The following is a 17715-nucleotide window of genomic DNA, read 5'->3' as shown; positions in this document are numbered from 1 at the left end:
TATGTATAGCCTATTCCAAAATTATACAGTCTATTTCAGAACTGTATTGGCATCACCCTGCATTGCTGTGTTGGTAGATGGCATGCCATGTCTAGATTTTTTTATATTCCAGTCAGTCATGTGGCATACAGTTGGGTGACATTACATTACATTATTCATTGCTTTGTTAATTTTGTGTCCATATGTATGTTTTTTTCCTCTTTCACATATGTGTGGAATTCTGTATCCAAAAAAAAATGTGTTCTGTGTTCTATTTATGTATTATACCAGTATTGTTGGGGAGGGTGTTATGAATCTTGCATTGTTTGTTGTATTCACAAGATCTTAGTCATTTTTATTATTTATTTTATTTATTTATTTATGTATGTATGTATGTATGTATGTATGTTTTTTAGGTAAAAGTAAAAACTGTCAAGACTACTACCATTGCCAGCCTTAGTCAAGTATAACCCACATTCAGTTGAACAAATATTCTTGTTCAAATATCTAGGGCTAACACACAACCCTGTTTCATTATATCCCTGGTTATTAATGCAAAGCAAAAATGAGTCAGACAGTGTATGGTCGCTGTTATATCCCACACCATGTTACCCCTGATGATAGAATATCTGTAAAAATGTCCTACAGCCCCAATTTAAATATGCACTTCCATTGCTGGCATATACTTCCTAAAAAGACATCTTAACCCTTCAAACACTCTCTAACAAAATCTGCTGCTTCATGTTACTGCCTCCCAAAATGAACAGCACTGCGACTCCCTAAGCTCTACCAGTTGGCTCACTATTCATGAGCATGCAGACCTTTTATACACATTTGCCTGATTCATAAAACCCTGTTTAGTGAATCAAACTCTCCCTTAAATAATAGGCCTTCTATCTTAGAAACAATATACCAACTTTACTCGCAGTCCAGCAATGCCAAAATACTAAACATGTCTAAAAGTTTACTTAACATCCTCACATCATGTGTTACCCCATACTCTCACTATGATTACAGAATACCTTTCCCACAGAACTTTGTCAAATTACAGTCTTCCCTACCTTCAGGAATGAACTACTCCCCAACCTAAAACATAGTCTTGCGGATGCCATAACCACCCTCCAATAATATAATAAACTCCACCCCTTCCTTCCTTCCTACACTTAGTCTTTCAGTACACTTGTCTTTTTACACTAATCATATGACTTTACTAACCCTCACCTGTCACTCTAACTTTTCCTCATAGTACCGCCACAAAATTTTGCCTTTTTGCCTGTTTAACAGGTATTAAATTAGCAGAAATTCATTTTTTGTAATTTACTGTGCAGAATAATTGGCCATACTGCAAGGCCTCCTAGCGTTAGGACATTAGTCATCTAGGGTTGAAACTCACATTTTCTTCACACATTAAAAATAAAGACAGAAGACTGCAAGGCCTCCTAGCGTTAGGACATTAGTCATCTAGGGTTGAAACTCACATTTTCTTCACACATTAAAAATAAAGACAGAAGACATGAGTCTCAGATGAACCCGTCTGTAACAGCTATAAGAGTCTATTGGAACAGAAAGGAAGAGGTACCTTAAGGTCTCTCTTTGCTGTAAGTACATTGAAGCTTGGGAAAGCCAGAGAGGGTAATGATCATCAAGGCCACTTTCACTGCAGAGCTGGCCCCATGGCACAGAAAAATGAGGTCCTAACTCTGCCCTGGAGGTCCCAGATTCTGCTAGTGGCACAAGCATCAGTGGGGCTGGGCAGATGAAGATAAGAGCTAGCAGGCATATTTTGTGTACCTGCCACAGAATGCTGGATTCTAGATGATATTTAGCTGCTACCCAGGAGCTGTTTACATTACATGCCGCTGTAAGTGACTATTATGTGGAGTTTTCACTGATATTTTAGGTTTCACTATCATATCCAACTATCTACACTGATGTTTTGTATTGTTTTATGTATAGTATTGTGATACCTATTTGCTGTTTTTAAGCCTAGACAGAGTATTTGGAGATGCTCAGGTCTAGTCAGAGCACCTCTTTCGTTAACAAAGAGAAGTGTATACATTTGTTTCTTCTTATGAGAGCTAGGTGGCAAAAGGGAAAAAGAGGACCCATGAAATTAAATTGTATACCACAAGCATCTTTAGATAATAACACACTATACCACCATGGACAAATAATCCTGGTAATGAATACAGTAAATTCTCAGTTAACTGGAACTCAAGCAACTGGCAAAAACTATTGAAGAAATACAGTACAATTGTCATGTTTTCCCCCCACAAAAACATACCTTATGTTTTTAGAGTTTTAGAGTTTAAAAAAGGAAGATAGGAATAAATTCCCACTCTTCCCAACCTGAGAACACGTCAAACCAAACAAATAGTACAGGGTGCAGTATTAGTCAGTATAGGGTACAGTATTATTCAGTATAGGGTACAGTATTAGTCAGTATAGGGTGCAGTATTAGTCAGTATAGGGTACAGTATTAGTCAGTATAGGGAACAGTATTAGGCCTATTTTAATAGTAACTCTCAAGCAACCAGAAACTACAGTTATCCAGCATCTACTAATCCCCATGGGTGCAAGTTAACTGAGAGTTTATTGTAACAGTGTTGCCTCACAACAAGAGGTTCTGTGGTTTGATTTTTGGCTGAGTACCATATGTGCTGAGTCGTTTCTAGTCCCCATGTGTTTGCATGGGTTTTTTCTGGGTACTCCAGTTTCCATTCACATTTCAAATACATGAAGTAGGTAGCCAAATCTAAATTGTCCATAGGTGCATATGTGTGTGTGTGTGTGTGTGTGTGTGTGTGTGTGTGTGTGTGTGTGTGTGTGTGTGTGTGTGCGCAAGCTCACGAGTAAAATGTGGGAGAAAGGCCTAGCACTATACTTCCATTTCCTACTTGCCTGCTTGGTAAACTCTGTGGCTGGTTCCAGTTATTCACTGGGTCAGAATAGTAGAAGTCAGATGTGACTTATAAGCATGGATGGATAGACTATCTATGAGTTAAAGAGTAATTTAAAAGTTAAAGATTAGGCTAAAGTGGCAAATCAAGCAGAAAAATCCTGAGTGACCTTTTAAAACTAGCCAGTCCTTTCCTCCACCTCGGTCTTCTTTGTCTTTCGGCTTTTCCCGGTTAGGGGTCGCCACAGCAGAATTCCGGTCTGCTAATGATTGGTAGTTGATTTTTACATGCCAAGTTACCAGCCCTAACGCACAACCTTCAATGAAGGTACACCCATTCATGCATATCTCCACGCAGAAGATGCTCTAGCTGAGAATCAAACCGGACAGCGTCTTACTGTGAGGCGAAAACGCTACCGCAGCACCACCACCGCGGGTCCTTACCTCCACCTTGGTAAAGGTAAAAAAAAAGTAAATGAATGTTGTATCAATTTCAGTTTAACAAAGCTTTATGGTCCAAGTTGTTTTAAAGCAAGTGTCTATAGTTACAGTTAGTAAAGTAACGAGTTTTACCACAACTGTAACACTTACGTGCTTCTTAGAACAAGTTATTTACAACCTTTTTTAAACTTTATGGGAAGGCTAGACTGAGATTGTAATTGAGCTGTGACTTTAAAAGACTTTCTGAAGGCTCTAGTTACTTCTGCATTTCAGCTTAAGGTTTGTGAACAGCTTGTGTTTTGTGTTTTTCCCTGACACAGAGAATGATATTACTGTATAGTAGTAATGTCAGAAAAAAAAACGTAGACTTCAAGTAATGTAGTTACAAAACATTGTGATTTTTTTTTTATATATTATTTAGGACAGTTACCTGCAAATCTAGCTGTGATAGTAAATGTTGCTCATGGACTACAATATATATATATATATATATATATATATATACAGTAATCATAGATCCCCTGGAATCTGTAAGTGCACCATACCAGTGGATTGGGTTGCTTTGCTGTTATTTGTGGAAACTACAAGTTTGTTGCACCGATGTTATAGAAGATTGATAATCTCAGTGATAGGACTTGCAAATGTATCCAACACCTTGAGTTCAGTTATTGTCACCTTACTGGTCTCAGTGTTTACAATTCCTAGATAGATGTAGATGCTTATTTAATTGAGAAGCATAATATAGAGGATTATGATTGGGTCACCAACTGTAACAAGCATATTATGTGTTCAAGACATGGATGCCATCAATAGGTAAATCTCAGCATCTGTGTCAAGAATGCATAATTTTTTGTTACGATCGGAGATCAGATAATAATTCTTTGTAGTGGATGGAGATTTATCTTCTCCATATATTACTAATTAGTGTAAAATGAAATCAAAAAGAAGACAAAGTGATGTGTTGCACCAGCTTCGAAAGCTGGTAAAGCATTGGGGAAGTGGTTAACATTTTAAATATTCACTGTGTAAAGGAAGCAGTTGTAACCAAAGTACTAGGTGTACTTTAGCACACAGCAGGCAAAACCAGGACTTGATAAGAAACAGTTTCATACCATGCTTCTGCTGTTATCTGGTCAGCACTCTTTGCTTTTTGTGCAGACTTGATGCTAACAGCACGTACGGGATGCTTAACAATATTCTAAGTGTTGTTAAAATTGGGTCTTGTGCTATTGCAGCACTTAGCCAAGATATTATTTAACTGCTTTTTGAACATAATCATGGTGCATGTACTACACATAAAATTTGAAGGAATCCAGTGTTAAGATTTCTGGACTTTAGACAACTTTTTTAATAATGTTTAATTTCTTCTTTAGTAGTTTCCTTGGAGACATTAAAATTATATAATTCCAGGTCTTTTACTCCCTAGCTTTAGTAGAAAAAAACTTCTGTAAAACAACTCCAGAATACTGGAATAAATTAACTGAAAAAATCAGGTCCATATGTACTCTCAACTAATTTAAATAACCTTAAAAACACCTTAATACATTTTTTCAGTGTCAGTGCTTTGATAATCTTAGTTAGCTTACTATCCATCACAATACACTGGCCCTATAATAACAGTCACCTCTCAATTCTGTCACTGTCATGCTGTTTTCACTAAATCCACCATCCACCACATCACACTTATCCTATGACCACTACTTTTTTTCAAGTCTGTTGCTGTTATATCGTTTTCACTAAATCCGCCAACTTTTTGTCACTTGTAAGTGCTTCATACCTAACAAATTCAGCTTCCTTTGCTATTTCCTGAATTAAAAAGTCATTAAATTACTGTTGATCTTTAATATGTTTTATTTACACTACAATTTGTCTTATTCAGTCACTATCACACTGATTTACGTAATAAACATATCTCTGTATTCATATTGTATAACGTCTGCTGTATCTCTGATTCTTAACCTTTGGAACTCTATGTAAATAATGTATCCAACTGAACTCTGTAGATAATGTAATACTGTGGATAGATGAACTCTTTGTAATACTTTCAGTAAGTTCCTAAATGTGCTGTTATTTTACCTTTTGGTCTAGGTCATGAAAAGAGTCTTTGGACCCCGGTGCACCCACTTTGTTGACAGATGTATAAAATGTCACAATGTTGTCCATGGGGAAAAAATCAAACTGGCTAGAAAAACATACTTCTGGAAACAATTTTTTGTTTACTTTATCTTCACTACAACTTCCTTAATCTTTTGTATTTATGTAGAAGTAGACTTTGAGATGTGGAAAAATATTCTTATTCCTAGAACTGGCATGGGGTAAGAGTTCTGCTCCCTCGGTTTCATGTTTTTTTTGACAGCTGAACTAATTCTGAAGCAAACATTAAAAGTTATTGTTTTGAAATACAGACATTATCTAGAGCAGTTAATGTTACTGTTTTGAAAAAACAGACATTAGTTAGAAGTGTTATCTGCTTTACACAAGTAACAATGGGATGGTCACTCTAATGAAGTTCATATAACTGACAGAAGGATCACTTTAAGCATTTTGGCCAGCTTCATATTGATTGTGTTATGTCCAGCTAGTGTGGAATACTCTGAGCAGTACTTCAGAGGATGACACACACGTGTAATTCTTAGTGCAAAAAAAAAAAGTGTGGTGTTTTCAATGCAGTGTCAGATCGGGCCACCTATGTGTCCTCATATAGAAATGCCAGTCAGTATTCTCATTTTTGTAGCACACTTTTGTCAAACTTAATTTTCAGCTTTTATTTTACCAGAATATTACAATAACCACATGAAACCACCAGTATGCAGTGCAGTGTAATACAATAAAACTGCAGGTATTGTATAAAAGTTCTTTTTAACCTGACTTGACCCTTTAACGTATCCCTCCATAGTTATTGTTGACTTTTTAAAGGGTGGCACACCATTTCCCCTTATATCCTTTAGTGGCAAATTCCAGGTTACTGTAACCATTTCATATAGCCAAGTAATAGCTTTATTCTTTATCTTAAAAAGGTTCCTAAAAAACGATTAGTGTTTACTCTTTTTTAGTCCCAAACACTGGCATGGATATGGCTTATATAATCTAGAAAGCTAAAGCAATGTCACTCCAGAGGTGTCTATAATTCACAGAAAAAAATACTAACCTGAAAGATCTGTCATTGGAAGTTGTTTTGTCTCGCATATCTTAAATTTACTTTGCATGCTTTCCTACTTTAATTTGTACAGTTTTATATGCAGAAACCATAAAAGTTTTAATAATGCATTCTATTTTTGTCCTTCGAAAACTGGTGCAGATCTCATTCATTATTTGTACCTTTGCTGATTTCATGCATCTCTGTATGCAACGTATCACTTTATTATACTCTTTTATCATGTTGTCTGTGCGATAGCTAAAATTACACTGTTATTGATCCAGATTCTTTAGTCCTTAAAAAACACGACTTCCAAAATTTAGTTATCTCTAGTTTTGTATGTATAGAGTACAAATATAGTACAGAACTTTGGCTGTTCTGCTTTATTAGTGTTTATTACCTTATTACTGGCCTCTAGACATTTTTGTAGTCCATTTAAACAAGCCTGAAGTCCATCCTGATCTTCTTAATTTCTAAAATATGTCTGAAATTTTAAATTGTCGATAAAGGCAGTTGATAAATATCTGATGTTAAGGTAAGTCAGAAATGTACAAGCTGAACAAGTGTGGGCCTAATACTGGATCCTTCTTTATCCCTGGATCACAATCCAGTGCTTTTCCACAATGAGTCTTAAATTCTGACACTTCCGCTCTGACATTTTATTTTACTCAATAATAAATTATGGTAATCTCTATGAAAGGCTGCAGTGAAATTAATATTGATTCCTTCAGTCCTTTTGTTTTAATGCCATATTGATATAAAAAAACGCTAATTAGAGTAAGTATGTCTTTCCTTAACATACGGATATTGATAGATGTTCTGCTGGTCATCTTAATTCATCCAAAAGTATTTTTATGATGAAAGACTCCATTGTCCTTCCCATACTAGTCAGTAGACTGATGAGTGAGTGAGTGTGTGTGTGTGTGTGTGTGTGTGTGTGTGTGTGTGTGTGTGTGTGTGTGTGTGCAGATATAGATGTGTGTGCAGATATAGATGTGTGTATGACAAACATTCAAACTATCAAAACTTTGAATGCTAAGACATAGATCACATAGTTTGAATCACAAAGATTCAGATATACAATACTTTGAATCTCAAAGCTTTGAAGTAAATGGAAACTATTTTTTTTGCAAAGGGGCAAGCTCCCCTTGTACTCCTCCACACCCCTTGCTAATTGAATATACCAGTTCTGAGATCACACTACAGCAGGGGAAGGGAGAATTCACCAGTCCTCACTCTACTGGAATCTCGTACACTGAAACAAGAGGCAAAGTTCAAATTAAATCTTTTCTGGTTTAACATGTATTTTCAGTAGAGAGGAGGCACTTGTTACCAGGCAGGGGACATGTCTTCTTTATCTTAAACTTAAAAATACAGTAGTTTAGTTCTGTCCACATATTATATACACCCTTATCTCTGAACGTGGTCTGCCAAAACACATTTGCTAAATAATCTTTGTGTTGTTTGTAATGTCTGAAAACATTATACTTGTAGTGGCATTTATATCAGAACCAAAAGGAATATGTGTGGCATTCAGGGCGACAGAATGATCAAAGCCATGAATGGATGGAAGCCATTTGTAACTATCATTTTTTATGTTGTGTCAAAGAAATAATATCCAAAATGTTGTAGAGTCCTGTGGACCTGACAGCTAATTGTCAGAATGCTTTCTATTAAAAAACCTAAAGTACCTAAAAACAAAAAAACAAAAAAAAAAAAAACAGGAGCAGTGTGTGGCTTCTCTGTTAAAACATATGCATTTAATTAGTTATAATAATACTGTCTGACATACAAATATATCTCTTTTCTGTCTAGCAGGACCCACTGTTGATGCATTTTTAACACAAGCAACTTTACAAATACATTTTCAAACAAGCATCTGTACAAATCAGTGTAATAGTCTTTACAAAACTCCAGCGAGCTATGCTTGCATATAGGGTTACCACCTGTCCCTCTTTTGGCAGTTGTGTCCTGTGAAAAAAAACTAAAAAATGGCAAATGTCCTGAGATTTTAAGACAAAATATATTTCTTAAGTTTTCCTTAATAGTTACATAAAACTGTTATTTTGTGTTTAAAACACATAAACATTATATGAAAAAGCATAAGCAGCACAAATGCTACAAAAATAAGCTTTTATTTTGGCAAAAAAGTGAAGTTATGTCCTTTGCACTAGCCGTGGGTATGTTTTGTCCTGCAAAATCTCACATTTCTACAAAAAATGTCCCACTTTGGGCATCTGAAAAGGTGGCAACCCTACTTGCATATGTTAAACATGCACGGCCCTACTCTCCCTGGCACAGATCGCACTACCTTATATCATCACACAGGGCATGAAGAATGTCTTTTTAATAAATCATTCAGAGCAATTTTTTTAAGTTTTCCATATTAGCAAAAATGCTAAAAACAGTGCAGTTCCTAAGAAGCATGTAAAAGTGACAAGAATGACACTCCTTGCTACGCTTTGCAGAATTTTCTTTTGGAATACTATACAGCCTAAAAGCTGTGATAAACTAATATAAATAATAATAATAAAAACATCCTATATAATTTTATCCTTTTTAAAAAAAGATATGCAATTTTTGAAACTTTTGTTGGTTGTTCCATACAAATACAATAATATAAGAAATCAGCAAGCATTTTCAAATTAGAATTCCCCTGTACAGTAGCTAAGTGCTGATAACAACAATTTAAAGAAAAATAAATGCAATAAAAACATGTCAGATATTTACAGTGATGGCGTAGACCAAGCTCAAGTTCCATCATGCAATGACTGTAATCATATTATATTACATGCAAAGAGGTTACTTTAGCCATTTTCATATTTTCTATTAAATGTTGAACTTTAACCCATGAACTATGACACATGGACCTCTGAGAAGATATCAGTTTCTTACATTCCTTCTCTTTGTTTATTACTTCTGCCATAAGTTGTAGAAAGTTTCATACAGAGGAAGCACAGTTTTCTTCCATTTTCTGGTAAATAATTTCCATGCAACACCTAAATAGTCTGCAGTACATAGCAGTGATCACTGTAGCATTGAACAGAACTAAATATCCTGTAAGGCAAAATTTGTCTGACCAAAGAGCTTGCAGAAATGATGAATTTCCTTCCATAATTGTTTCACTTTAACATAGCCAAGTAATGCGCATTTCCAATTAGTGTTTAATTCTGTGTTAAATGTCCAACAGATGTTTTTATTTTCTTTCTTAATTTTAGCTAACTTATCAGGAGGGAAATAAAGTGTGATGTAAACACTTCTAGACATAGACCCCTCCAAAAGTGGACTGAAGCTGTTTTACTAGCTAGAAATAATGTTAGTTTTTTTTTTAAATCAGAAATATTATTTACCTCCTTGAAGTTCCATACGTTCCAGTTTAATTCTTCCCTGAGCTAATGAGAACATGCATTGGTCTGAAAGAATATTAGAAGGGGATTTGTTTTCATAGGCAGTTTGAAATAAATATTCCAACAGTCTTGGGGGATTCTGTCTTATTTTAAATCGTCATTTTAAAAATGTCAGTTGCATTTTCTCCAATACTTTGAATCATAACCCAGTCATTTGACTCCAGTGAGAATTCGTATTCAAGATTTTCAAAATATTTCATTTATGAACCTTGAAAGCAGTTATACCATCCTATAAACATATTGTTCTTCCGGTTATTCATTTTTAAAATATTGGCTTCCTCCAGAAGTTCTTTAGTGATACAAACAAGAAATAAAAGTTATAGTGTTTGCTTCAATAACACCCAGGATAACACTCTTAGTTTTGTTTTTAAGAATACTGTTGACACAAGAGCAGGGTGCTGGAAAATATATATTATATTTCAAAAACTTGGAGATTACAAATCACTGTTTGTTGTTTATAATGTCAGTAGAGAACTGGATAATTTTAATTTGGTAAGACCAAGTAGATTACATTGTAGACTTTTTCAGTTAGCCTCTTAGTTATTGTCTAGCCAATAGACTGTTACTCAGTGGAGGCTGCATTTGCATATGTTTCTGTATCCAGCAATTTAATGTCACCATTATTCTGTGATCTTAGATTAAGATTATATGCCAGTCTTGCTTTTTTAACCTTCCATAAGAACTTTAGGAAGAGTTGTTTAAATTTGTTTCAGTGTTATTTGGGGGATTGCAGTTGTTTTAATTGCATACAGGATCTTGGAAAACAGTATCACCTTTATAAGAAGCAACCTTTCTTCAAATGTGTACATTTGTGTATTCCATGCTTCTGTTATTTGGGACAAGTCTTCTTGTATTTTATTAAAATTTCTAGCTCTCATCTCTTCCTAAGATTTACTTATAATTACACCAACATATTTCAAACACAAATCATTGGTTCATGCGTGACGTATGCATCCATGTACTCTAGATGTCTCGTAGTACTAAAGTTTTAAGACTGTGAATGAGGAAGAACTCTGTCATAGGTACTTGTGCTAATCCACCATTAAGGTACAATGCAGCATCAGTTTCCTAACAAAGTAAAGATTTGCAAGTACCGCACAAATGGAAACTATAATTATTAAAAAGAACAAAAAATAGCAAAAGAAAAGCATATTCATATACTTCTAAATATTATCTAGAAACCCTTAAGAGAAAGCCACAGTGCATACTAAAACAGTAGTGTACGACCTGCCTCATAAATTGGGTTCTTCACTTACCCTGTTATTGCAACTGAAATGGAGGACTTAAGGTTACCTACCTCCAGTGAAGTATTTCATTGGTTCATACAGTGCTATTTTATGTTCCATTTTAAGTAATCAACTGAGCTACAGATTGTGTTTTACTTCACTGGTATAGCTAAAGTGGGGGATTTATAGCCCCTACTTTCAGTGAGATATTTCTTTGGTTCTTAAAGTTCAAGACTATGTTTCTTTACATGTACATCATTTTAAATTGTCAGTGCTTGCCTAGGTTTCAATCAGATGTAGAGGGTACACAGCAGCTGCTTTAGTGAGATAATTCCTATAAACTTTATTTTACCTTGCTTTGTGCCTTTTATGTGCATTACATGTGCTGTAAACAACATTAGTACTCTTAAAACACCTCCTTGGTGATTCACTTGACATATTCTCATTTTGTGTAGGGGTTATGTTTTAAAGGCATGTATCAGTCTTATTTGTTGTTATATTTAGTTATAAAACGTATGTGCTTTATTTAATCATCTGCCAGTTGTATTTGTTGTGTTAAAGGAATGTGGCAATAACTATACTCAAGGTAACCTTACATGTCAGAGTACATTATTACATGTGTATGCTTACTATTTCTATATACTTTAAATCACATTACAACTCTCTCAATATCTGAATTCCTTCAAAAATCAGAGCAGAGGAGCATGTCATAAATAACAGATTCTGTGTAGCTAACTTTAAAAATTACTTCATGCTGTTTGTTCAGAAAGTTAATTATCTGTAAACTTATTAATAGCTTTGACTTTAAGATCACAGTAATTCATAGATCGTAGCAGTTGAAAGGAATACATCAAAATAATCTTACGTAAATTAATTTCCGTCAATACATATGACTTATCACCACTTGGAAAATAATCCACATTAACAGATAGTGTGTGTGTGTGTGTGTGTGTGTGTGTGTGTGTGTGTGTGTGTGTGTGTGTGTGTGTCTTCTCCACTGTTAAAGTGAATGGTTTTAGACAAAAAAAATTAGATTTTGCTACTTCTAGTAATGATAGCTAGTACTCTTGTCTTTGTGATTTGCAAATGTCAGAAGAGAGATTTGTGTTGATATTTGCAGTCGATTGAAACTAATTATAGAATATATACAACCACCCCCTCAGGATATACACAGATACACACACTATTGCATCTGTTAGTGACATCTGCGTATCAGCCAATTTAAACAGCATTCATGAAAACATAAAGAGATTAATAAACTGAGAATTAGCTTGTACTTTGGCCTGTAAATGCAGTTGATTTTTGGCATTTATGTTGTTGTAGTTACTAATAGATTATATGAGAGACACCTGTACAGGATGGGCTTCCAGGAATTTATTATGCTGTACTGCAGCTGAGTTTCTGTAAAGGCAGTTATTTCTAAGTTTCTCTGAGTCATAATTTCTTTTTACAGATTCCAAGAAGCTACCTCGCTCTGCAGGAAGTGCTGCTCATGGAGAAACAGAGGAGAGCTGTCGACGATGAAGTACAGTATCTCACAGACACCCAGCTGGACCAGATCATCGAACAAACTGAAGGAAATGATATTCAGGACTATGAAGATCTCCAGTGTGGTATGCAAACAGGAAGCATGTGTATAGGAGTCTTGGCAGGATAGCTGTTTGAAGAAGGCAGAATATATAATCAATTTTGGAGATGTCACAATATATAATTAACTTTAGAAATGTATATTTAAACTGCAGTATGCAAAATAGCCATGCTGAATGCTTGTTGCTTATTGGCTTTTACTTCAGCCTAACTCTTGCGAGCAAATACAGCAGTGGTGTCCCATCAGTGTGCCACAGATAGGTGTACACAAGTTCCATGATGTATCTGTATTTTTATATGTAATGCTTTAGGGTTATGTTTTACTCATAAGTGATGTTACATTTCAGTAACAAGCAGGATTGTCCTCTGTTAGTCTGGGATTTCATAGCGTCTCCAAAGAGCTGTTCATTGCTTTGCGGAAAAGCAGCAGCAATACTTTGCTTTTTCATTCCTTGAGCACCTTAAAGCCTTTCTACTCAGTCTGTCTTGACACAGTACTGGTGGGTTGCCATAATGATTAAAGTCTTTACCTTATAGATATGCATTTGTTATATGGTATGGGACTACTGCATACTCATTCCATGCTAGGATGTCAGCAGATGAGATTTAAACATCAAATTATATGCTTTAAAGTGTTAGATACTCCTCCACACACACAAAATTGTATTTATTTGTGCTGCTGTTCTTAACTTAGAATGTGAAAATAAGAAGTGGATTTTTTTTTATATTTTCCTGGCTTAGAGTAGTTTTCATTAACATAATTCTACAATTGTTTGCAGCTGGTACATGGTAAGAGTCATGCACCATAGCACTGCTCAATTCACAAATGCCCCCAAACCATAGGGAATGTCAGCATTTGCTATTGCTTACCTGGAAGTTATCAGCTACAGGATAAGTATGCAAATAATGATTTGCACACTGTACTGTGATTCATAAAACATTTCAGTTGTGGAGTACAGAAGGTAGGCCTGTATTTAATGGGATGCAAGTATGGACCACACATATATAGAAAATATAGATGGCTTTTAATAAACTAAATGTTTACAAGAACCCTGTGTTGTATATTCTGTGTTTAACAGACCATGGCTGAACATAAATATTGTAAAACTACAAAAAATGTGATCTAACCTTAATAAAATCTTATTAAAGCGCATACATATATGTCAGTGCCCGACTGTGTAACTGTACAGTGCATTGTATCTTCAGTGTGCCATCCACACATTTTACCTGACATACACCTACATGTATTAGTTCAGACCAAAAAGAGAGCAAGTTGTACTGGATCCCTTTTTTTTTTAGTAAAAATTCTAATATAAATTGCGTAACAGTCATGTCATTGTCCTCTGAATCTTTTGTAAGTCATCTCTTGCCACAACCATACTGTAGGTAAAGCCATATATGGTATTCCACAGGGATTGGTTCTGGGACCCCTACTGTTCGGAACCTACTTCTCTGAAGTACAAGCTAAAACTAAATGACTGTGGCTGACAAAGTTTGCAGATGACTGCAAACTGAGAACAATTACTGAAACCCCTAGCAATGTCAGCATCCAGAAGGTCTTACTCAGACTAATGACTGGTGTCAAAGTCATGATCTTAAACTTAATGGTACCACATCAACAGCAGTACCCTAAGCACAGTCATGGTGAGAGATCTTGGGCACACAGGTCGACAGGACAGGTCCACAGCAGCCTTAACTTCAATCACCATGTCTCCACAATGGTAAGAAGGGCATTTTATATTGCTCATCTCATAAGTAAGGGCATTGCCTCCAGAAAAAAAGAAGTTATAACCCTCCCCCATGCAGTCTTCCTTCATCAGGCCAATAATAGAGTACAACGCTCCCTTTGGTATGTTCCTTTCTAAACACCTGCAGCAATTGGAAAGACCCGAAAGGTTCATTACAAAGAAAATTCATGGTCTTCAAGATCTGTCTTATGCGGACAGACTGAAATCATTGTCGCTTTACTCTGTGTTAGACAGACTGCTCAGAGGTGACCTGTGCCTTGCATATAGAGCAATCTCTGACCCAGCTTTAATGGAAATGCACATTCACAAGTCAAATGGCAGGTAATTTTCTCAAAGGACCTTAACGTGGTATGTGACATCAATAGAACTTACTAGAGATACAGATTTGTCTCATAGATGTTGCCCCACCTTTGGAACAAGCTTCCCTATTCATGTTAAACAAAACCCCTTGTTGGCCTTATTTAAGTGTAATTTGGACGATTGGATGGGTAACTGGACATTCACCCCAGGGGTTCCACCTGTGTCCCTTTTGGACATGGGCCATAGGTGCTGATTTTAGTGTCTGCTTGAACCAGATACCCTTGGGAACACGGGTTGAACTTGGCTAGGCTTGTAAGGACCCTAGGGCCATTAGCCTAGTAACCTCCTATGGTCCTATGATCCTATATGTGCTGTGCCATGAACCACAATAGTACATCCACCTTTCATGTGTTGTGGACCCCTATCTGCATTCAGTGTTCACCAGAAATGTTACTATAATCCACTGAAGCAATGGAGCACAGAGCCAGTGTCTGCCAGTTAACAGGGTCATTTGAAAGGCAGTGCTATGTACACTACTTCAAAGATGTGTGTAGAGTCATTCAAAGTTTATGTACAGTTATGTATGTATCTATCCTATCATGTTCTGCTAGAGACAGGTGTCGGTCCTTACTGCTGCAAGTAGATGGCACTGAGCAGAATACTACTGATATTTCTAGACTGTGGATTTTATCATGTAGATAATACTATGCAGACATGCTGGGTACACAGTGTGCAATTTGCTCAAACATGTGTGTGGGCATGCACTACAAGAGCAATCCTAGTCCACTTGAGCTATATCCATGTGGTTCATCTATACATGATCTGGCTTAAGTACAATTCATGTTGTAGGAGCCATGTCAGATGTAGGACTGCAGACAGAAAAAATTGCACAAGAGCCATTTAAAGTACTGCACACAATGTTTATTAATCTGCTGGCCCATTGTTAGAAGTAGGGCCTTTTTTTCAGACTCATTTATGTAGAAAGGCATTGTGGGAAAGCCTGAACAACAAACACTCAATGATGTGACTAAAATAATAGTTGGACAATGTGGTATAAGGATATTCTTATCTGACTACAACTTTGAAGTAGGAGAGCTAAGGTTTTCCATTCCATTGTTGTACTAAGTAATTCGGAGCTGATGTATTCCCTTAAGGAAAAGGAAAGTAAGTGATACATTGCTGTTAGAGGTGTGACTTTGGCAAGTGGTTGGTTATACATGGAACATACAATTTATTGGGTAATAAATTCATTACTACTGATGGTTTCTTTTTGTTGTTTGGTTGGCAGCCTCACATGAGAAAGATCCACTTTATCCCACTTTATTCTTCATTACCCATAATAACCATATACAAGACCACATCTTTATGGCTACACAATAGGGTATTTGTCATTTTATCTCCAGAAACCTGCACCTGCTTATCACCATACCCCATCCTTTTTGTGGCAGTGGGCAGTTCTCAGAAACTCATAGCAAGCAGGGTTCCAGTAATGAATGTACAGATGCAAAGGTTCCATTTTATAAATTATATGTGGTGCATTTTTCACATGTAAGCAAGTGCTACCATTGGCATTATTTTTTAATATAACCTTTCCGTTTCTTGACATCCTCTGGTTGTTAGTGTGTCAGTATGATTGAACAACTATTTTTCACCATAAGTACACACGCACACACACACACACTCCTCATTCTGTATAAGATAACAAAATTACCCGTTTTTGAAATTTTGAAATTCATTCCTGGAGTAGGCCAGTTAATAAAAGGAATCTTTGAAGCCAGCATGTTCTTTTATGTAAACCAGTCCCTTTTTTATTGTTTTTAACAGCTATTAGCTTTCTCATCGAGACAGGAACGCTGCTCCATTTTCCAGATACTAGTCATGGCCTGAGGAACTTGTATTTCTTGGATCCTGTCTGGCTTTCTGAATGCCTGGAGAGAATTGTAAACATCAAGACCTCCAGGTCTGTTGCTAAAAATGGAGTAATCAAAGCAGATGATCTACGCATGCTGCTGGTGGGAACAGGTTTCACCAAGGAGACCGAAGAACAGTATTTTCAGTTTTTGGCCAAATTTGAAATTGCTCTGCCAGTTGCAAGTGACAGGTAAAAGAAAAATGATTTGCTTAATAGGTACTGATGCCTACAGTCTGCTGCTGCTTGTTCAGTGGTATTTCCACAGATGTCTGTAAAACATTTGCACATAATTTAAGTTCCTAATATCCTTGGGTGGGTAGTGTTGATCTTACCCTTTCTACCTAATCTTCATTCATGTGTTACCATATCTGTAGATGCAACATTAATTTAAGAAAGGGAAAGCAGACAACACCATCTGTTACAGAAAATGTTTTATTATGACTTGTGGTTTATTGTTTTCTTTCTATTGCTACTTTAAGACCTGGCTTTAAAAAAATGCAGTTTACTTCTGTACCGCTTTTAATAATTCACTTAAAGTATTTGGCTATATTCAGTATAGAATTGCAGTTTTAAAAGACATACTGTTCAGCGAACATGATGCATTGATTTGTTTTGTTACACACACACACTATAATAGTTGTAGACTACAGTTGTTTGCTTAGTGGGGTACCATCAAGTTACAGGACCAAACAAGCATTCATTGGTGCTAATTGACTATGTGCGGTGTTAGTGTAGTGCATTTTAATTGGCTTAGAAAGCTGCATTATTTATAACAGACATACTTAACATAAAGTAAGCATTTGTCAGGGGCAAAGGGCATAACTGCAGGAAATGTTTATATTGTGGAGTTTGCTGGATTGTGGGAAGCATTTTGCTTTTGAAATTTGAAATACGCATTCAAGAGGTATTGAGAAAAAAATGTCTATATGTTGGAATTTTTAAGACTGCAAAAGGTGGTCTCCTCCTCCATTTGTAACCACATGTTTAGCATTAATGGTTATTTATTTATTTATGTGTTTGTTTTGTAGTTTGACCAATATTTTCAGCATACCCTTGTTATGGAATATAAACTCCTGTTTC

The 17715-nt window shown here is 36.0% G+C and overlaps 1 protein-coding gene across 1 annotated transcript in view; it reads left to right on the top strand.

Annotated features, from left to right (window-relative positions):
* The window catches only part of LRRK1 (leucine rich repeat kinase 1), a 2417153-nt gene that overhangs the window by 1757718 nt on the left and 641720 nt on the right, over positions 1-17715 (top strand). Inside the window, 2 exon segments of the mRNA XM_044078686.1 lie at positions 12542-12701; positions 16548-16824. Coding sequence (XP_043934621.1) covers positions 12542-12701; positions 16548-16824 — 437 coding nt within the window.

This window comes from Protopterus annectens, chromosome 7.part1, assembly GCF_019279795.1.
Source record: "Protopterus annectens isolate FY-2018-M chromosome 7.part1, PAN1.0, whole genome shotgun sequence".
Lineage (NCBI taxonomy): Eukaryota > Metazoa > Chordata > Ceratodontiformes > Protopteridae > Protopterus > Protopterus annectens.
The sequence above is the reverse complement of the archived record's forward strand: the minus strand, read 5'-3'. Positions and strand labels throughout refer to the sequence as shown.